This window comes from Salvelinus sp. IW2-2015, linkage group LG32 (genome assembly GCF_002910315.2).
Source record: "Salvelinus sp. IW2-2015 linkage group LG32, ASM291031v2, whole genome shotgun sequence".
NCBI classification, from domain to species: Eukaryota; Metazoa; Chordata; class Actinopteri; order Salmoniformes; family Salmonidae; genus Salvelinus; species Salvelinus sp. IW2-2015.
Window position 1 is genome coordinate 33,133,875 of NC_036871.1, and position 20,432 is coordinate 33,154,306.

The 20,432-nt window shown below is 44.5% G+C and overlaps 1 protein-coding gene across 1 annotated transcript in view; it reads right to left on the minus strand.

Moving 5' to 3' along the window:
- Positions 1-20,432, minus strand: part of LOC111956425 (protein SGT1 homolog) — a 46,039-nt gene that overhangs the window by 14,397 nt on the left and 11,210 nt on the right. The window contains 2 exon segments of the mRNA XM_070436575.1: positions 14,448-14,555; positions 17,948-18,044. Coding sequence (XP_070292676.1) covers positions 14,448-14,555; positions 17,948-18,044 — 205 coding nt within the window.

Here is a 20,432-nt window from a genome sequence, read left to right on the forward strand (position 1 = left end):
AAGCATACTTCCAAAGTTGTGGCAAAATGGCTTAAGGACAACAAAGTCAAGGTATTGGAGTGGCCATCACAAAGCCCTGACCTCAATCCTATAGAACATTTGTGTGCAGAACTGAAAAAGTGTGTACGAGCAAAGAGGCCTACAAACCTGACTCAGTTACACCAGCTCTGTCAGGAGGAATGGGCCAAAATTCAACCAATTTATTGTGGGAAGCTTGTGGAAGGCTACCTGAAATGTTTGACCCAAGTAAAACAATTTAAAAGGCGATGCTACCAAATTCTAATTGAGTGTATGTAAACTTCTGACCCACTGGGAATGTGATGAAAGAAATAAAAGCTGAAATAAATAATTCTCCCTTATATTATTCTGACTTTTTACATTCTTAAAATAAAAGTGGTGATCCTAACTGACCTAAGACAGGGAATTGTTACTAGGATTAGATGTCAGGAATTGTGGAAAACATTTAAATGCATTTGGCTAAGGTGTACATAAACTTCCGACTTCAACTGTAGGTATTACAGACTGGGTCAGGGAGAGGTTGAAAATGTCAGTTAAGACATTTTCCAGCTGGTCATCGCATGCTCTGAGTACACATCCTGGTAATCCATCTGGCAATGCGGCCTTGTGAACATTAACCTGTTTAAAAGGTCTTACTCACATAGGCTACGGAGAGCGTGATCACACAATCATCACAAACAGCTGGTGCTCTCATACATTGTTCAGTGTTGCTAGCCTCGAAGCTTGCATAGAAGGTATGTAGGTCGTCTGGTAGGCCTCTGTAATCCATGATAGTTTTGCAAGCCCTGCCACATCCAACAAGCACCAGTTCAACCATAGTTCAACCAAATTACATATTGGTTTCCTTACCCTATAAGCAGTCTTATGGACAAGGTATGACAACAATCCATGCTTTGATTTTGTTTTCCACTGTTTCAAATGCTAACATTTTAGCATTTGTAGCACAAATTCAATGCAAGTTAATGTTACCTATATTAGCATTTTCATGCTTCATGTCTGAATCACAAGGTATAAAAAAATGTATTGTATAACTCAATGATGGTTTGCATATGAAGCGTAGAAATGCTAATATAGGTACCGTTGACTTGTGCCACACATTGGATTTATGCCACAAATGCTGAAAAGATAGCATTTGAAACAGTGGCAAGGTAAACAATACCAAAATCAGGGGTTGCTGTCATACCTTGTCTAATTCTGTAATTTGGGTGAACTATCCCTTTAACATTGATGGGGTGGGGGGGGGTATTTAAAAAAAATAAGTAAATAAAAAATACAATCGGAATAGCATCATCTGGTGGTCAGAACCTGGTAATATCAGGATGTAGGATGAGACAAATCTAACTTCAATAACCAATTTCTCTGAAAAAATAAATAAACATAATAACAGATTACATGACATAGAATGAAGAAACAATACTCCATTCTACTTGTCAGACAGAGCACTGATACTGTATACTCGTTGTTGGGGTGGGATTGGCGTGGGGGGGGGGTCAGTGGATGGCTTTTGTCCATTTGTTATTTAGAATCTTCATGTCTCACTCATTGTTCGAAAAAAAAGTTTGGTCCAAATGGGATGTTAGGTACCATATTTATTGAATATTATATTTTTTATTTAACCTTTATTTAACTAGGCAAGTCAGTTAAGAACAAATTCTTATTTACAATGACGGCCTAAGAACAGTGGGGATTCGATCTAGCAACCTTACGATTACTGGCCCAAAGCTCTAACCACTAAGCTACCTGCCGCCTGTATGAATCCTACAAATTAAAATGGCCAATTTGGGTGGAATCAATTAGCTTAATTTATTAGAAATACAATTATATTTCAACAAAATAATGTTGCAGGAATGCTAATATGATCAGTTTCAAACTACAGAAATGATCTCAGAACGATCTGAAATGGTGGGTGTCATGGCTTGCTGAAATGATATGGAACAACCCATTTGCTACTTCCACCAAGATCTTTCTGCAAACACAGACCTAGTCAACCTTAGCGGACAGTGCATGGGAATGGGCTGGGAGACTGAGGAAGAGAGACAAGGCAGCGAGAGCCTTTGTGGAGGCAGCGTGTGCCTATTTGTGCGCGTGCGTGTGTGACGGGCTAGGCGCTGCTTCTTAAAGGGATGTGACAGCACAGTCACTGCTCCCAGGGGCCATACTGAGCAACACGCACAAGCACAACTCGTACCCCCTGCCTGTCAGAGTTGAGTCCCTGTGTCCCATGTACTAGTCCCACGTGCTCTTGCCCCAGTCACATTCCGCCTTGCCATACGCACACAGTCTTCCACTCGCAGACAAACACACAACCCCCAGYCAGTATGTCTAACACAAGTACACATATGCTTGCATATACACACAGGTGAATCCATTTGATTTCAATCACTTTTTGACAGCACCCATTTTGATTTGAACGAAACATTCCATACATATTTGCTCATTGTACAAGTGCTCAGAAAGTGACTTTTTGGACCTGAGTGCCAAAACATTTAAGAGATAAAGCTGCTCAAAGTTGACCTATTTGCATACCCCACCATACCATGAGTAGTGCTGAGCGATTAGTGCTTTTTGTCGGTTCGATTATAAAATAATAAAAATACAATAACGGTTTTGATCATTTTTTAAAACATTTAATGCACTATGCATTATGTGGGTATTTGTATTTATTATGGATCCCKATTAGCTGCTGCTACTCTTCCTGGGGTCCAGCAAAATTAAGGCAGTTAATAGAACTTTAAAACATTACAATACATTCACAACACACTGTGTGCCCTRAGGCCCCTACTCCACCACTACCACATATCTACATTACTAAATCCATGTGTATGTATAGTGTGTATGTTATTGTGTGTGTGTATGTGTATGTGCCAAATGTTTGTGTTGCTTCAAAGTCCCCGCTGTTCCATAAGGTGTTTTTTTAAATCAAATTTTACTGCTTACATCAGTTACTTGATGTGGAATAGAGTTCCATGTGGTCATGGCTCTATGTAGTACTGTGTGCCTCCCATAGTATGTTCTGGACTTGGGGACTGTAAAGAGACCTCTTGTGGGGTATGCATGGGTGTCCGAGCTGTGTGCCAGTAGTTTAGACAGACAGCTCGGTGCCTTCAACATGTCAATACCTCTCATAAATAATAGTGATGAAGTCAATCTCTCCTCCACTTTCAGCCAGGAGAGATTGACATGCATATTATTAATAATAGCTCTGTGCAAATCCAAGGGCCAGCCGTGCTGCCCTGTTCTAGGCCAATTGCAATTTTCCTAAGTCCTTTTATGTGGCACCTGACCACACGACTGAACAGTTGTCAAGGCGCGACAAAACTAGAGCCTGTAGGACCTGCCTTGTTGATAGTGTTGTTAAGGCAGAGCATCGCTTAATTATAGACTTCTCCCCATCTTAGCTACTACTGCATCAATATGTTTGACCATGACAGTTTACAATCTAGTGTTAATCCAAGCAGTTAAGTCATCTCAACTTGCTCAATTTCCACATGCTTTATTATAGGATTTAGTTGAGGTTTAGGGTTTAGTGAGTGTTTTGTTCCAAATACAATGCTTTTAGTTTTATAAATATTTAGGGCCAATTTATTCCTTGCCACCCACTGAAACTAACTGCAGCTCTTTGTTGAGTGTTGCAGTCATTTCAGTCGCTTACGTGTATAGTGTTGAGTCACCTTAGCCATATACATTTAAACTCAGTTTCACAATTCCTGACATTTAATCCTGGTAAAAATTCCCTGTCTTAGGTCAGTTAGAATCACCACTTTATTTTAAGAATGTGAAATGTCAGAATAATAGTAGAGAGAATGATTTTGTTCAGCTTTTATTTCTTTCATCACATTCCCAGTGGGTCAGAAGTTTACATACACTCAATTAGAATTTGGTGTAATTGCCTTTAAATTGTTTAACWTGGGTCAAACGTTTCAGGTAGCCGTCCACAAGCTTTCCACAATAAGTTGGGTGAATTTTGGCCCATTCCTCCTGACAGAGCTGGTGTAACTGAGTCAGGTTTGTAGGCCTCCTTGCTCGCACACACTTTTTCAGTTCTGTCCACAAATGTTCTATAGGATTGAGGTCAGGGCTTTGTGATGGCCACTCCAATACCTTGACTTTGTTGTCCTTAAGCCATTTTGCCACAACTTTGGAAGTATGCTTGGGGTCATTGTCCATTTGGAAGACCCATTTGCCAACAAGCTTTAACTTCCTGACTGATGTCTTGAGATGTTGCTTCAATATATATCCACATAATTTTCGGTCCTCATGATGCCATCTATTTTGTGAAGTGCACCAGTCCCTCCTGCAGCAAAGCACCCGCACAACATGATGCTGCCACCCCCGTGCTTCACGGTTGTGATGGTGTTCTTCGGCTTGCAAGCCTCCCCCCGTTTCCTCCAAACATAACGATGGTCACTATGGTCAAACAGTTCTATTTTTGTTTCATCAGACCAGAGGACATTTCTCCAAAAAGTACGATCTTTGTCCCCATGTGCAGTTGCAAACCGTAGTGTAGCTTTTTTATGCCGGTTTTGGAGCAGTGGCTTCTTCCTTGCTGAGCGGCCTTTCAGGTTATGTCGATATAGGACTCGTTTTTACTAAGGATATAGATACTTTTGTAATAGTTTCCACCAGCATATTCTGGGTCATTTGCTGTTGTTCTGGGATTGATTTGCATTTTTCGCACCAAAGTATGTTCATCTCTAGGAGACAGAACGTGTCTCCTTCCTGAGCGGTATGATGGCTGCGTAGTTCCATGGTGTTTATAGTTGCGTACTATTGTTTGTACAGATGAATGTGGTACCTTCAGGCGTTTGGAAATTGCTCCCAAGGATGAACCAGACTTGTGGAGGTCTACAATTGTTTTTCTGAGGTCTTGGCCGATTTCTTTTGATTTTCCCATGATGTCAAGCAAAGAGGCACTGAGTTTGAAGGTAGACCTTGAAATACATCCACGGTACACCTCCACTTGACTCACATTATGTCAATTAGCCTTTCAGAAGCGTCCAAAGCCATGACATAATTTTCTGGACTTTTCCAAGCTGTTTAAAGGCACAGTCAACTTAGTGTATGTAAACTTCTGACTCACTGGAATTTAATTATAAGTGAAATAATCTGTCCGTAAACAATTTTTGGAAAAACTATGTGTGTTATGCACAAAGTAGATGTCCTAACCAACTTGCCAAAACTATAGTTTGTTAACAAGACATTTGTGGAGTGGTTGAAAAATGACCTAATGACTTCAACCTAAGTGTATGTAAACTCCCGACTTCAACTGTACATAGAAACTCTGGCTTTGCTCAGTCAGTGGCATGTTGTTAGTTTTATTCTGTTACAGCATAATTTTTTACTATTAATAAAAGTCATATGGTAGTGAGTGCCCATTGCTGCTTATCACTTATTAACCATAATTTATTAATGACTTTAATTAAATATTTAAGTTGTTGTGTATATTACACTTGTTCAACTTGATAACTATTATTTATATCCAAGTCATCATCTCTATAGAGCTGCTGCCTATGCTGTCTGACAAAGTCACTATTTAATAGTTTTTCAAATTAAATAAGGCATACTTTTATGTAGTGATGGGTGAAAAACAAAATCGATAGTTACATACTGTATCGCTTTAAAAACAAAATCTCAATATTATTTTTGCGCTGGTTGGCTGTACCTACACCAAAACGACAGTATTTATCCTCCATAGATTGTTCACCATTAAAAAAAAAATAGGAATACAATTTGTTTTCAGCACTTTTACTGCCATGACTGATCAAAACTCATTTTCCTCATGGCTCTCTCATCCCTCTGCAGCCGACATATGGTAAGCAATCTGTTTGGAACGTCGAATCGCAATAAAAATCAGTATCGTATCGCAATATTATTTGAATCGTGAGAATCGCAATACATATCGTATCGGCAATAAGAATCGTGATAATATCGTATCGTGATGGTCCCTGCCAATTCCCAGCCCTACTTTTATGACTGCTGAATACCAACTATCAATCACTTAGAGCATGTCTCTTCAGGTAGAGATGCCTCGAAGCAACTGCTCTCTATCCCTCTCGATTGTGCATTTCTCTCTTCTCTCCCTCTGTGTCTGCCACACACTAACCTAATGTAGCAGGTGTAATGGATTATGGTAATTGTCGTTAGTTACCACTTTTTCTGCCCTAAACTATGTATAATATTGGCTTGTTGGAAACTACAACTCCCTACTACATAGCACAGTTTGGGCTTGATTTGATTTATCTTAAGAGAACCTGTGCAATGTGCACATTCAGCTCAGAAAAAAACTAATGGAATTCAAATAATTTTACCGATTTCAGTCAATTAGTTGTTTAAAAAAKCCCAAAATAACCAAGATTTCAGTTAATCGCTCAGCACTAATCATAAAACATGAATGTCTTCATCACTGGAAAAGATAAATGGTTGAGGTTGATATAATTTAAAAGCCTACAAACAGGGTTTTCAAACTATTTMATAATTTGATAAAAAAAGTTAAATAAATGTATTTCTTTTTTACCTTAAACATGAATTATCAAAAAAACGTGTAAACTATGTTGTAACTTTTACATTGAGTTGTTGTTGTTGTGCCTGCCATCGGTTGATACACAACATGCTCTTGCATACAGGGTGGGTGTCATGTATGACATTTCAAATGGTACAGCAAAGATGGTCAGAGGTTCACACATTTTTTTAAATGATTTTCTCATTAAAGTCTTTAAATTGATATTCGACAGTGAGCATGCGGCCATATTTATAGAAGTAATTAGAAGTTAAAATTTAAATACATTTAAATGTCAATGGTGTACCAGCTAAAATGCAGTGGTCTGAAGAGATGGTCTGAAGAGAAATAGAATTCATAGAATGGACCTATGATTGAAATGACACCCACCCTGTATTCATGAGCATGTTTTGACTTAACCAATGGCGGGCACAACACAAAAACCTCAGATGTTATAAAGTAGGGTCTTAGCTACATGCTAATATGAAGATGTTTTTTTCTTTAATAAATGACTTTGACAACCCTGTTTGTAAGCTTTTAAATGACAATTAACTCAACCGTTTATCTTTTCCATTGAAGACCTGGATGTCTCATGGTATAGTATGCAAAATGGGTCAACTTTGAGCACCTCCATCTCCTAAAGTTTTTTTTGCCTGATGACTCCAGCAAATTCTTCCGCTACTCTGTTTGCTACATACTTCAGTCTGAGACTGACATTATTGAAGTAGTTTGTGGTGACATCAAAATGAGGGGTGTTGTACAAAACAAAGTCATCAGTGATTGGATCATCTCTAACTAATCAGAGTATCAAAGGCAATGACACATTGTCAAAATGGCGCTTTACCCACGTGTTTTCGTTCGGGCTCTGGCCCAACCCATTGGTTTCTGGGACGAATCACAATGGTTAGAATGTGTTTGCATTCTAAAAATAGTCGGGGAGGTGCTCAGATCCAGACTCATTGCAGAGAATAAACTAACATCTGTGGCATAGTGTTTGGCCGGAGCAAGGAGTTTGGGTAGCCAACAAAAAAAAAATCGCATTCAGGTTAAAAAAGTCACTTTCTGACCACTTCTTCCATGGGCAAATATGTATGGAACCAAGGTATGATATTATTTGGTTCTCGCAAAATAAGAGGGGCGCACCGCCACCTTGGCTGCGACACTATTTAAAGATTTCAGGGAAAATTAAACAGATATTTAGATATGATATAGTTACTATCTTTGATTGACAATGACATTGTTGAATCATAGAAACTTTGTAATGGCAGTCAAACAAACGTCAACTGCCCAAAGTTGCTAAGCTTGCTTGATAACCTTCAAATGAATTACAGAATATCTCCAATATTTATACAGATATCAGATCAGCTCATGAATAAGGGAGGATAGGGGAGATGAAGAGCGGAAATAGTTCAAGGTATCTTAACGGGGACCAACTGTTTTAAAAATAGCCATACCTACTCTCGTACCGTTTGTTGCTCACACCTACTGAAGCTCTCATATGGGCAACAAGTACGAGACAGCACAGAAGGGGGAAATATTAGAGCGGTAATTTAGGGGATGGGTTAAATGCGTAAGACACATTTCAGTTGAAGGTATTCAGTTGTACAACTGACTACGTATCCCCCTTTCCCTTTCACATAAGCGAGCGACGTGCTTTGATTATGCAACCTATAGATTACAGAACAAAGTTAGGAATTTTTAGTTGAGACACGACTCAGAATTTGGGGTTTCAGTGGGATTGGAACTGGAAATAAAAATAGCCTAGGGTCTAGGACATGTGAAGATAGGGAAATTTTCCCTCATGCCTCTCTGAATTGTTAACAGCATTCATGTCTGACAGAGATGCCCATGTATTGAATTGTGCATAGGCCTATGAAATTTGTGACTGTCTGAAGAGTCAAAATAACAGCTCAAAGAGGCACACATTATTTTATAAGCTATACCAGTGATTCCCAACCAGGGCTACTAGGACCCCTGGGTGTACTTGGCCTATCCACAGGGGGTACTTGAGAAGACTCATGAGACCATATACCTACTGGTAAAATGCACAAGGGGGGGTACTTCTGTGGTATCCAGGCACAGCAAAATTCAGTTGGTGGTACAGTAACCAGAAAAGGTTGGTAACCACTGGCTATACTGCAGGGGTTTTCCTTTAGGGTTTATTAACTGCATTCGGGTCGCATGGCAGCCCCTACTTCAGATTACAGCAGAGAAGAATTTAAAAAGCAACTTATCAAATAAAAATACAGTCTGGTTAGGGAGGCTGACAGGCATGGAAATTACAGGGAGGGAGATTGTATGTTATCTATTCACAGAGACAAGATGAGTTTGGAGTGTGTGTGTTTACCCTTCCGTTCTGATCAAACACTCTGGTGTGTAACTGGCTCCATGCTGTCGTGACAACCCCGCGCGTTAGAATGTCTGTCATAGCCGATGAGGGAGGTCAGAACTGACAGATGTGAGACACAAACTCCCTGTGTGTGTGTGTGTGTCTCTCCCTGTGTGTGTGTGTCCCTGTGTGTGTGTGTCTCCCTGTGTGTTTGTTCCTCCCTGTGTGTGTGTCCCTGTTGTGTGTGTGTGTGTGTGTCCCTGTGTGTGTGTGTCTCCTGTGTGTGTGTGTGTTCCTCTCCCTGTGTGTGTGTGTTCCTCCCTGTGTCCCTGTGTTGTGTGTGTGTGTGTCTCCCTGTGTTGTGTGTCTCCCCTGGTGTGTCTCCCTGTGTTGTGTGTGAGTATCCCCGTGTGTGAGTGTGTATATGTGTTGTCCCCATGTGTGTGTGTGCGTGTCCCCGTGTTTGTGTGTCCCCGTGTGTGTGTTGTGTCCGTGTGTGTGTCCCTGTGTATGTCTTTGTGTGTGTCCCCGTGTGTGTGTGTCGCCGTCTCCCTGTGTGTGTGTGTGTGTCCCTGTGTGTGTCCCCCTGTGGTGTGTGTCCCTGTGTGTGTGTGTGTATCTGTCGCCCTGTGTGTGTGTCCCCTGGGTGTCTCTGTCTCCCTGTGTGTGTGTGTCCCTGTGGTGTCTCTCCCTCTGTCTCTCCCTGTGTGTGTGTGGTGTCTCCGTCTCCCTGTGTGTCTCCGTCTCCCTGTGTGTGTGTGTCTCCGTCTCCCTGTGTGTCTTCCTGTGTGTGTGTCTCCCTGTGTGTGTGTGTGTGTGTGTCTCCCTGTGTGTCCCTGTGTGTGTCTCTCCCTCTGTCTCTCCCTGTGTGTGTGTGTGTGTCTCCGTCTCCCTGTGTGTCTCCGTCTCCCTGTGTGTGTGTGTGGTGTGTGTATGTGTGTGTCTCCGTCTACCTGTGTGTGTTTCCCTGTGTGTGTCTCCGTCTCCCTGTGTGTGTGTGTGTGTCCCCGTGTGTGTGTGTGTGTGTCTCCTTGTTTGTGTGTCCCTGTGTGTGTGGGTGTTTGTGCTCTCCCGGTGTTGTGTGTGTCTCCCTGTGTGTCTCCCTGTGTTGTGTTGTGTGTGTCCCCGTGTGTGAGTGTGATATGTGTGTCCCAGTGTGTGTGTGCGTGTCCCCGTGTTTGTGTGTCCCTGTGTGTGTGTCCCTGTGTGTGTGTGTCACCGTCTCCCTGTGTGTGTGTGTGTGTGTGTGTCTCCCTGTGTGTGTGTCTCCCTGTGTGTGTCCCTGTGTGTGTCTCTCCCTCTGTCTCTCCCTGTGTGTGTGTGTGTCTCCGTCTCCCTGTGTGTGTGTGTGTGTGTGTCTCCGTCTCCCTGTGTGTGTGTGTTGTGTGTGGTGTCTCCGTCTACCTGTGTGTGTGTCCCCGTGTGCGTGTGTGTTTGTGTCCCCGTGTTGGTCCCTGGTGTGTGTGTCTCTCTCCCTGTGTGTGTGGTGTGTGTGTGTGTGTGTCTCCGTCTACCTGTGTGTGTTTCCCTGTGTGTGTCTCCGTCTCCCTGTGTGTGTCGTGTGTGTGTGTGTCTCCTTGTTTGTGTGTCCCTGTGTGTGTGTCTCCCTGTGTGTGTGTGTCCCTGTGTGTGGTGTGTTCTCCCTGTGACTCCATCTGTGTTCCCTGTGTGTGTGGGTGTGTGTGGTGTGTGTGTCCGTGTGTCTCCCTGTGCGTGTTTGTGTGTCTCCCGTGTGTGTCTCCCTGTGCGTGTGTGGTCTCCCTGTGCGTGTGTGTCTCCCTGTGCGTGTGTGTCTCCCTGTGCGTGTGTGTCCTCCCCGGGCGTGTGTGTCTCTACCTGGGCGTGTGTGTCTCCCAGTGTGTGTGTGTGTGTGTGTCTCCCAGTGTGTGTGTGTGTGTGTGTGTGTTGTGTGTCTCCCAGTGTGTGTGTCTCCAGTGTGTGTGTGTGTGTGTGTGTGTGTGTGTGTGTGTGTGTGTCTCCCAGTGTGTGTGTGTGTGTGTGTGTGTGTGTGTGTGTGTGTCTCCCTGTGTGTGTGTGTCCCTGTATGTGTGTCTCCGTCTCCCTGTGTGTGTCCCTGTGTGTGTGTGTGTGTGTCCCTGTGTGTGTGTGTGTGTGTCTCCCTGGTGTGTGTGTGTGTGTCTCCCTGTATGTCTCCCTGTGTTGTGTGTGTGTGTCCCCGTGTGTGTGTGTATATGTCTGTCCCCATGTGTGTGGTGCGTGTCCCCGTGTTTGTGTGTCCCTGTGTGTGTTGTCCCTGTGTATGTCCTTGTGTGTGTCCCCGTGTGTGTGTGTGTCGCCGTCTCCCTGTGTGTGTGTGTGTGTCTCCCTGTGTGTGTGTGTTGTCTCCCTGTGTGTGCCCTGTGTGTGTCTCTCCCTGTGTGTGTGTGTCTCCGTCTCCCTGTGTGTGTGTGCGTGTCTCCGTCTCCCTGTGTGTGTCTCCGTCTACCTGTGTGTGTGTCCCCGTGTGCGTGTGTGTGTGTCCCCGTGTGTGTGTCCCTGTGTGTGTGTGTCTCTCTCCCTGTGTGGTGTGTGTGTGTCTCCGCTACCTGTTGTGTGTTTCCTGTGTGTGTCTCCGTCTCCCTGTGTGTGTCCGGTGTGTGTTGTGTCTCCTTGTTTGTGTGTCCCTGTGTGTGTGTCTCCCTGTGTGTGTGTGTGTGTGTGTGTGTCCCTTGTGTGTGTGTGTGTGTGTCCCTGTGTGTGTGTGTGTCTCCCTGTGACTCCATCTGTGTCTCCATGTGTGTGTGTGTGTGTGGTGTTCCGTGTGTCTCCTGTGCGTGTGTGTGTTCCCTGTCGTGTGCGTGTGTGTGTCTCCCTGTGCGTGTGTGTCTCTCCCTGTGTCCCTGTGGTTTTGTGAATGTGTGTGTCTCCCGTGTGTCCCTGTGTGGTGTGTGTCCCTGTGTGTGTGTGTGTCCCTGTGTGCGTGTGTGTCTCCCAGTGTGTGTGTGTGTCTTCCAGTGTGTGTGTGTGTCTCCCAGTGTGTGTGGTGTGTGTGTCTCCCTGTGTTGTGTGTGTTCCCTGTGTGTGTGTGTCCCTGTGTGTCTCCCTGTGTGTGTCCTGTGTGTGTGTGTGTGTGTGTGTGTGTGTGTGTCCCTGTGTGTGTGTCTCCCTGTGTGTGTGTGTGTGTCTCCCTGTGTGTGTCCCTGTGTGTCTCCGTCTTCCTGTGTCCGTGTGTGTGTCCCTGTGTGTTTCTCCGTCTCCCTGTGTGGGTCCCTGTGTGTGTGTGTATCTCTCTCCCTGTGTGGTGTGTGTGTTCTCCGTCTCCCTGTGTTGTGTGTCTCCTTGTGTGTCCCCGTGTGTGTGTGTGTTTCCGCGTGTCTGTGTGTGTCTCCCTGTGTGTGTGTGTGTGTCCCTGTGTGTGTGTGTCTCCCTGTGTCCCTGTGGTTTTGTGAATGTCTCCCTGTGTGTGTGTGTGTGTGTGTCCCTGGTGTGTGTGTTGTTGTCCCTGTGTGTGTGTTGTGTGTGTGTGTCTCCGTCTTCCTGTGTGTGTCCCTGTGTATGTCTCTGTCTCCCTGTGTGTTGTGTGTCCCTGTGTGTGTGTCTCCATCTCCCTGTGTGTGTCCCTGTGTGTGTCCCTGTTGTGTGTGTGTGTTGTGTGGTGGTGTGTGTGTGTGTGTGTGTGTGTGTGTGTGTGTGTCCGTGTGTGTGTGTGTGTGTGTCCCCTGTGTGTGTGTTGGTGTGTGTCTCCTGTGTGTGTCCCTGTGTTTCTCCGTCTTCCTGTGTGTGTGTGTGTCCCTGTTTGCCCAAGAAACAATGCATGTGAATGAATACAATATGTAATGTGACAGTGTGGGTTTTGCCAGTGTGTGAGTGTGTGTCTAGGGCCGGCCATGAGAGCCCGTGGAGCCCTGAGTACCAGGAAACAGACACGGCTTTGTGGGAGTGGACAGGGCCTGCACTCTCCAACCCTCTTCGCTCCTCTCCCCCAACCCTGTGTCTTTCTCTCCCCAACCCTGTGTCTTTCTCTCCCCCAACCCTGTGTCTTTCTCTCCCCCAACCCTGTGTCTTTCTCTCCCCCAACCCTATATGTCTTTTTCTCCCCCACCCCTATATGTCTTTCTCTCCCCCAACTATATGTCTTTTTCTCCCCACCCCTATATGTCTTTCTCTCCCCCACCCCTATATGTCTTTCTCTCCCACACCCCTCTCTTCACCACCTCTCTCCGCTTCTTCACCCCCCTCTCCCCTCCGCGCTTTCTCTCTCCCCACCCTTTCCGCTTCTCCATCCCCCGCTTCTCCCCCCCGGACCCCTCGAGCTTCAACACACATGCACCTCTGGGTCTGCTGTCGCCATGGTGAACTGAGTGTGTGTTGTGTGTTTGTGTTGAATGTGTGTGTGTGTGTGTGTGTGTGTGTTTGTAGGGAGGAAAGAGGTGCTACATCCTCTCTCTAGGGGGGAAACTAGTTTTGGAATTGGCTGGCAGGAACTCAGGAATAACTTCTCTACCTCACTTTCTAATCCATTTCTTCTTTCTGTGTCCCTCCATCTTTTCCCCTCTCTGCTGAGCTATGAGGCTGCATGTCTATCTGTCCTCCAAATCATCTCCCCCTTCACTCTGTCATCCTCCCCCCCGTTGTGCCGTGTGTGTGGCATGTCCCACTATCTCGTTAGCAGACTGAGCACCATCTCATGCCCTGAGCGAGCCCCGACAGCCTACACCTATCCAGATTCCCAAAGCACACTAGATGGGTTGGCTCTCTCCCTCCCTCTCACCCAAACCACCAAAACCCTTTTAGACATGTACACGCACGCACAAACACAGGATGAAATTCTCACAAACTCATTGGATCCGTTTCAAGCTAGTCATACACTCATTGAAACCTTTTCAAGCGTGCCATTTGTCATAGATACAATATATCTATATTCCATTTTGACATTCAGAAGGATTGTCCAAAGGCTTCTGTCAGTTCAACAGAATACAGCAGAAACACCAGAGAGCCATGGAGAGATGCCTACACCTTCATTAGCCTACACCCTCATTAGCCTACACCAGGGCTCTCCAACCCTGTTCCTGGAGAGCTTCCCTCCTGTAGGTTTTCGCTCCAACCCCAGTTGTAACTAACCTGGTTCAGCTTATCAACCAGCTAATTATTAGAATTGGGTGCGCTAGATTATGGTTGGAGAAAAAACCTACAGGGCGGTACTAGGAACAGGGTTTGGCAGCAGGTAGTCTAGCGGTTAAAATCTGTCAATGTGCTTTTGCTCCTGTAAATTGCTGTGGATAAGAGTTTCTGCTAAATGACTCAAATGTAAAAATGTGAGACCCCTGGTCTACACTATATACACACATATTAGTGTACACTAACAAGTGTCCTTCCCACTCATTAATGTCCATAATTACCAACAACTTCAGAGCTTGTTAATTCTCACAGGGAAGCTCTCTGGTGTGTGTTGACACAGTCAGGTCTGTATTAAAGAGGACTCTCTGCTCTACTAATGGTTAATTACCACATTCCAGTGTGGTTATTCTCTGGTAACCTGCTGTGTGTTAAATCACATCGCTATAGGTTCCTTATAAAGACTTTGAGGGCTGCAATTTTATGCCCTTTTTGATGCAAATGGTAGTTCTGATAGGCTGAGTGTTTTGACGTGTGTGTGTGTGTTACCTTTGTGGAGAGGACCTTGAAGGTGCTGTGTTGGGGGACAATGGGGTGCAGCAGGTTCATGTTCAAGCTGAAGTCCTCCCCTGAAGGAAGCTTCACCACAGCCGACAACTACAGAGAGAGAGATACACACAATTATAAAACACACACCTCTTTTTATAGTGGGGGGACTGTTTCATCAAATTCACCCTGAGGGGTTTAGTGCTGGTCTGAAATCAGTTGGGCTTTCTTTCTTGGATTGGGGATTTAGACTTAGATCTAGGAACAGTTTACCCTCCCTGAGTTTACAGGCACCCCTGATGGCTTAGCTGTGGGAGTGAGTGAGCGTGTATGTATGAAGGCACATGTGCCCATAGGAGTGCCCCTGGKGGAAAAGCCCCTAGCCATCTTATTACCCCTAATAACACCTCCCCTACTGTTCTCACAACCACAGAAAGAGAGAGTGGGCAAGGGCAGAGAGAAGGTAGGGGTGCGAGATGTGGAATTGGAATCAGGCCCCTCTCTGTGTGTTCCAGAGGGAGCGCTGCTCTACTGTAACGGGAACTCAGGCGACACAACAACCCCCTATTTTACTGCTGTGTACACACACGAGCCCTACTCAGCCTCTGGGCGAATGACTCCCCTCCGAATGACTCCCCTGAAATCTTTCATTTCAGATCCAGAACATCCATTACTCCTCATCTCCATCTCATTTAAACCCAAATCATTAATTTACAGCACAGATACAACACTATGCACCTACTTCGAATTGATTCAACGTTATCTACACCACCGCCGCAAACAGACTAATTTTAAGGTCAAAAGATGAGAAATAAAGACATGCTAGGGACAGCTTCCTCCTCAGCAACTATACAGGGCTGCTAATAGTCTGGCAGCACTCGTGACAGCTTGGAACTGTACTTCTCTCTCCTCAAGAGCCCCTTATACACACACACATCAGTGTATAAACTCAACAAAAGAAAGGTCCTCCTACTGGCAACTGCGTTTATTTTCAGCAAACTTAACATGTGTAAATATTTGTATGAACATAAGATTCAACAACTGAAACATACACTGAACAAGTTCCACAGACATGTGACTAACAGAAATGGAATAATGTGTCCCTGAACAAAGTGAGGGTCAAAATCAAAAGTAACAGTCAGTATCTTGTGTGTCCACCAGCTGCATTAAGTACTGCAGTGCATCTCCTCCTCATGGACTGCACCAGATATGCAAGATCTTGCTGTATGTTACACGACTCTTCCACCAAGGCACCTGCAAGTTCCCAGACATTTCTGGGGGGGAATGGCGTGCTCAATGGGATTGAGATCCAGGCTCTTCGCTGGCCATGGCAGAACACTGACATTCCTGTCTTGCAGGAAATCACACACAGAACGAGCAGTATGGCTGGTGGCATTGTCATGCTGGAGGGTCATGTCAGGATGAGCCTGCAGGAAGGGTACCACATGAGGGAGGAGGATGTCTTCCCTGTAACGCACAGCGTTGAGATTGCTTGCAATGACAACAAGCTCAGTCCGATGATGCTGTGACACACCGCCCCAGACCATGACGGACCCTCCACCTCCAAATTGATCCCGCTCCAGAGTACAGGCCTCGGTGTAACGCTCATTCCTTCGACGATAAACGCGAATCCGACAATCACCCCTGGTGAGACAAAACCGCGACTCGTCAGTAAAGAGCACTTTTTACCAGTCCTGTCTGGTTCAGCGACGGTGGGTTTGTGCCAATAGGCACAAACCCACTGGTGATGTCTGGTGAGGACCTGCCTTACAACAGGCCTACAAGATATGCATATTATCAGTAGATTTGGAGAGAAAACACTCTGAAGTTTCTAAAACTGTTTGAAAGATGTCTGTGAGTATAACAGAACTCATATGGCAGGCAAAAACCTGGAAAAAAAATCCAGCCAGGAAGTGGGAAATCTGAGGTTTGTAGGTTTTCAAGTCTTTGCCTATCCAATATACAGTGTAAAATTTGGTCCGATTGCACTTCCTAAGGCTTCCACTAGATGTCAACAGTCTTTAGAACCTTGTTTCAGGCTTCTACTGTGAAAGGGGAGAGAATAAGAGCTGATTGAGTCAGGTGTCTGGCAGAATGCCATGAGCTCAGTCTCGTGCGCACCCGTGAGAGTTAGCTACGTTCCTTTTCCTTTCTAAAGACAAAGGAATTGTCCGGTTGAAACATTATTGAAGATTTATGATAAAAACATCCTAAAGATTGATTCTATACATCGTTTGACATGTTTCTACGAACTGTAATGGAACTGTCGTCTGAACTAAGTGCCTGCGCCGTGTGAATTTGGATTTGTGAACTAAACGCGCGAACAAAAAAGGAGGTACATAAATGATGGACTTTATCGAAAAAAGACCATCATTTATGTCCAAATACCTCCTTTTTTGTTCGCAGCTAACTCTCACGGGTGCGCGCGAGACTGAGCTCATGGCATTCTGCCAGACACCTGACTCAATCAGCTCTTATTCTCTCCCCTTTCACAGTAGAAGCCTGGAACAAGGTTCTAAAGACATTTATTGTGGAACTGGGATTCCTGGGAGTGCATTCTGCTGAAGATCTTCAAAAGGTAAGTGAATATTTATCATGCTATTTCTGACTTCTGTTGACTCCACAACATGGCGGGTATCTGTATGGCTTGTTTTGGTCTGTGCGCTGTACTCAGATTATTGCATGGTGTGCTTTTTCCGCAAAGCTTTTTTGAAATCTGACACAGAATCTCCACACATTAAGGGAGAAGTTTATCTATAATTCCATGCATAACACTTGTATCTTTTATCAATGTTTATTATGAGTATTTCTGTAAATTGATGTGGCTCTCTGCAAAATCACCGGATGTTTTAGAAGCAAAACATTCCTGAACATAACGCGTCAATGTAAACAGAGATTTTTGGATTTAAATATGAACTTTATCGAACAAAACATACATGTATTGTGTAACATGAAGTCCTATGAGTGTCATCTGATGAAGATCAAAGGTTAGTGATTAATCTTATCTCTTTTTCTGCTTTTTGTGACTCCTCTCTTTGGCTGGAAAAATGGCTGTGTTTTTCTGTGACTAGGTGCTGACCTAACATAATCGCATGGTATGCTTTCATCGTAAAGCTTTTTTGAAATCGGACACTGTGGTGGGATTAACAACAAGTTTATCTTTAAAATGGTGTATAATACTTGTATGTTTGAGGAATTTGAATTATGAGATTTCTGTTTGAATTTGGCGCCCTGCACTTTCACTGGCTGTTGTCAAGTCGATCAAGTTAACGGGATTTCAACCACAGGTGCATGTTCATTAATTGTTTATGGGTCATTGAACAAGCATGGGAAACAGTGTTTTAACCCTTTACAATGAAGATCTGAAGTTTGGGATTTTTACGAATTATCTTTGAAAGACAGGGTCCTGAAAAGGGACATTTCTTTTTTTGCTGAGTTTATCTGACAGAATTGTGTGTGTCGCGTGCTTGTTTATATTTGTGTGAGACTATGTGTGTGTGTACCTGTCTGTTGTTGAAATTAACGATAACACCATCCTTGGGAGCATTTTTCACCATGATGGTGACGATGACCTGGGAGTCTGTCTGGTACAAGTCGTGTCTGGGGAAGTACACACACACACACAAGATCAAGTTATACTACCTGCCTGCATATATAATGAGTCCCAAATGGTCCCTATTCCCTATGTAGTGCACTACTTTTGACCAGGCACCATAGGGCTCTGGCCAAAACTTCAATCACGTATATCCTACCAATGGGACATTAAAAACTGTAATATCTTATGTTTCACTGAGTCGTGGCTGAACGACGACATGAATAATCCTGTCTGGGTTGGCGCCCCCCTTGGGTTGTGCCGTGGCGGAGATCTTTGTGGGCTATACTCGGCCTTGTCTCAGGATGATAAGTTGGTGGTTGAAGATATCGCTCTAGTGGTGTGGGGGCTGTGCTTTGGCAAAGTGGGTGGGGTTATATCCTGCCTGTTTGGCCATGTCCGGGGGTATCATCGGATGGGGCCACAGTGTCTCCTGACCCCTACCGTCTCAGCCTCCAGTATTTATGCTGCAGTAGTTTATGTGTCGGGGGGCTAGGGTCAGTCTGTTATATCTGGAGTACTTCTCCTGTCTTATCCGGTGTCATGTGTGAATTTAAGTATGCTCTCTCTAATTCTCTCTTTCGGAGGACCTGAGCCCTAGGACCATGCCTCAGGACTACCTGGCATGATGACTCCTTGCTGTTCCCAGTCACCTGGCCGTGCTGCTGCTCCAGTTTCAACTGTTCTGCCTGTGGCTATGGAACCCTGACCTGTTCACCGGACGTGCTACCTGTCCCAGACCTGCTGTGCGGAGCGGTAGAGATACTCTCAATGATAGGCTATGAAAAGCCAACTGACACTTACTCCTGAGGTGCTGACATGTTGCACCCTCGACAACTACTGTGATTATTATTATTTGACCATGCTAGTCATTTATGAACATTTGAACATCGTGGCCATGTTCTGTTATAACCTCCACCCGGCACAGCCAGAAGAGGACTGGCCACCCCTCATAGCCTGTTTCCTCTCTAGGTTTCTTCCTAGGTTCTGGCCTTTCTAGTTTTTCCCTAGCCACCATGCTTCTACACCTGCATTGCTTGCTGTTTGGAGTTTTAGGCTGGGTTTCTGTGCAGCACTTTGAGATATATGCTGATGTAAGAAGGGCTTTATAAATATATTTGATTTGAGCTAAAGGGTAGAGCTGCCGCTTTCAAGGAGCGTGACTCTAACCCGGAAGCTAATAAGAAATCCGGCTATGCCCTCCGACGAACAATCAAACAGGCAAAGCATCAATACAGGACTAAGATCAAATCGTAGTACATCGGCTCCGACACCTGGATGTAGCAGGGCTTGCAGATTACAAAGGGAAGCACAGCCGAGAGCTGCCCAGTGACACGAGCCTACCAGAAGAGCTAAATAACTCCTATACTCGCTTTGAGGCAAGTAACACTGAAACATGCATGAGATCATCAGCTGTTCCAGACGACTGTGTAATCACGCTTCCCGCAGATGATGTAAAACATTAAAAACTTAAGGATCTGACCCTTTTTTRCCTTCTTTTTTTAGCCAAAAAATGACATACCCAAATCTAACTGCCTGTAGCTCAGGACCTGAAGCAAGGATATGCATATTCTTGATATCATTTGAAGGAAAACACTGAAGTTTGTGGAAATGTGAAATTAATGTAGAAGATTATAACACATTAGATATGGTAAAAGACAACACAAAAAAATAATATGCGTTTTTTCCCCCTCTCCATCATCTTTGAAATGCAAGAGAAAAGCCAAAATGTATTATTTCAGTTTAGGTGCAACTTAGATTTTGCCCYCAAGATGGCAAAGTTGTGCAAAGTTTTAGACTGAAACAATGAACCATTGCATTTCTGTGCAAAATGTTCTACAAAGTCTGRCCAAATTTGCCTAATTGGTTTATTGATACATTTACAAGTTCATAACTGTGCACTCTCCTCAAACAATAGCATGGTATTCTTTCACTGCAATAGCTACTGTAAATTGGACAGTGCAGTTAGCTTAAATTCTTGTTAATGTCTATGTCCTGGGAAATTTTCTTGTTACTTAAACTCATGCTAATCACATTAGCTCAACCGTGCGTGGGTGGGTGAAGGTGGGGGGGTCTAATACCAACATGTTTCAAGCAGACCACCATAGTCCCTGTGCCCAAGAACGCTAAGGTAACCTGCCTAAATGACTACAGACCCGTAGCACTCACGTCTGTAGCCATGAAGTGCTTTGAATGGCTGGTCATGTCTCACATCAACACCATAATCCCAAAAACCCTAGACCCACTTCAATTTGCATACTGACCCAACAGATCCACAGATGATGCCATCTCTATTGCACTCCACACTGACCTTTCACACCTAGACAAAAGGAACACCTATGTGAGAAAGCTATTCATTGACTACAGCTCAGCATTCAACACCATAGTGCCCTCAA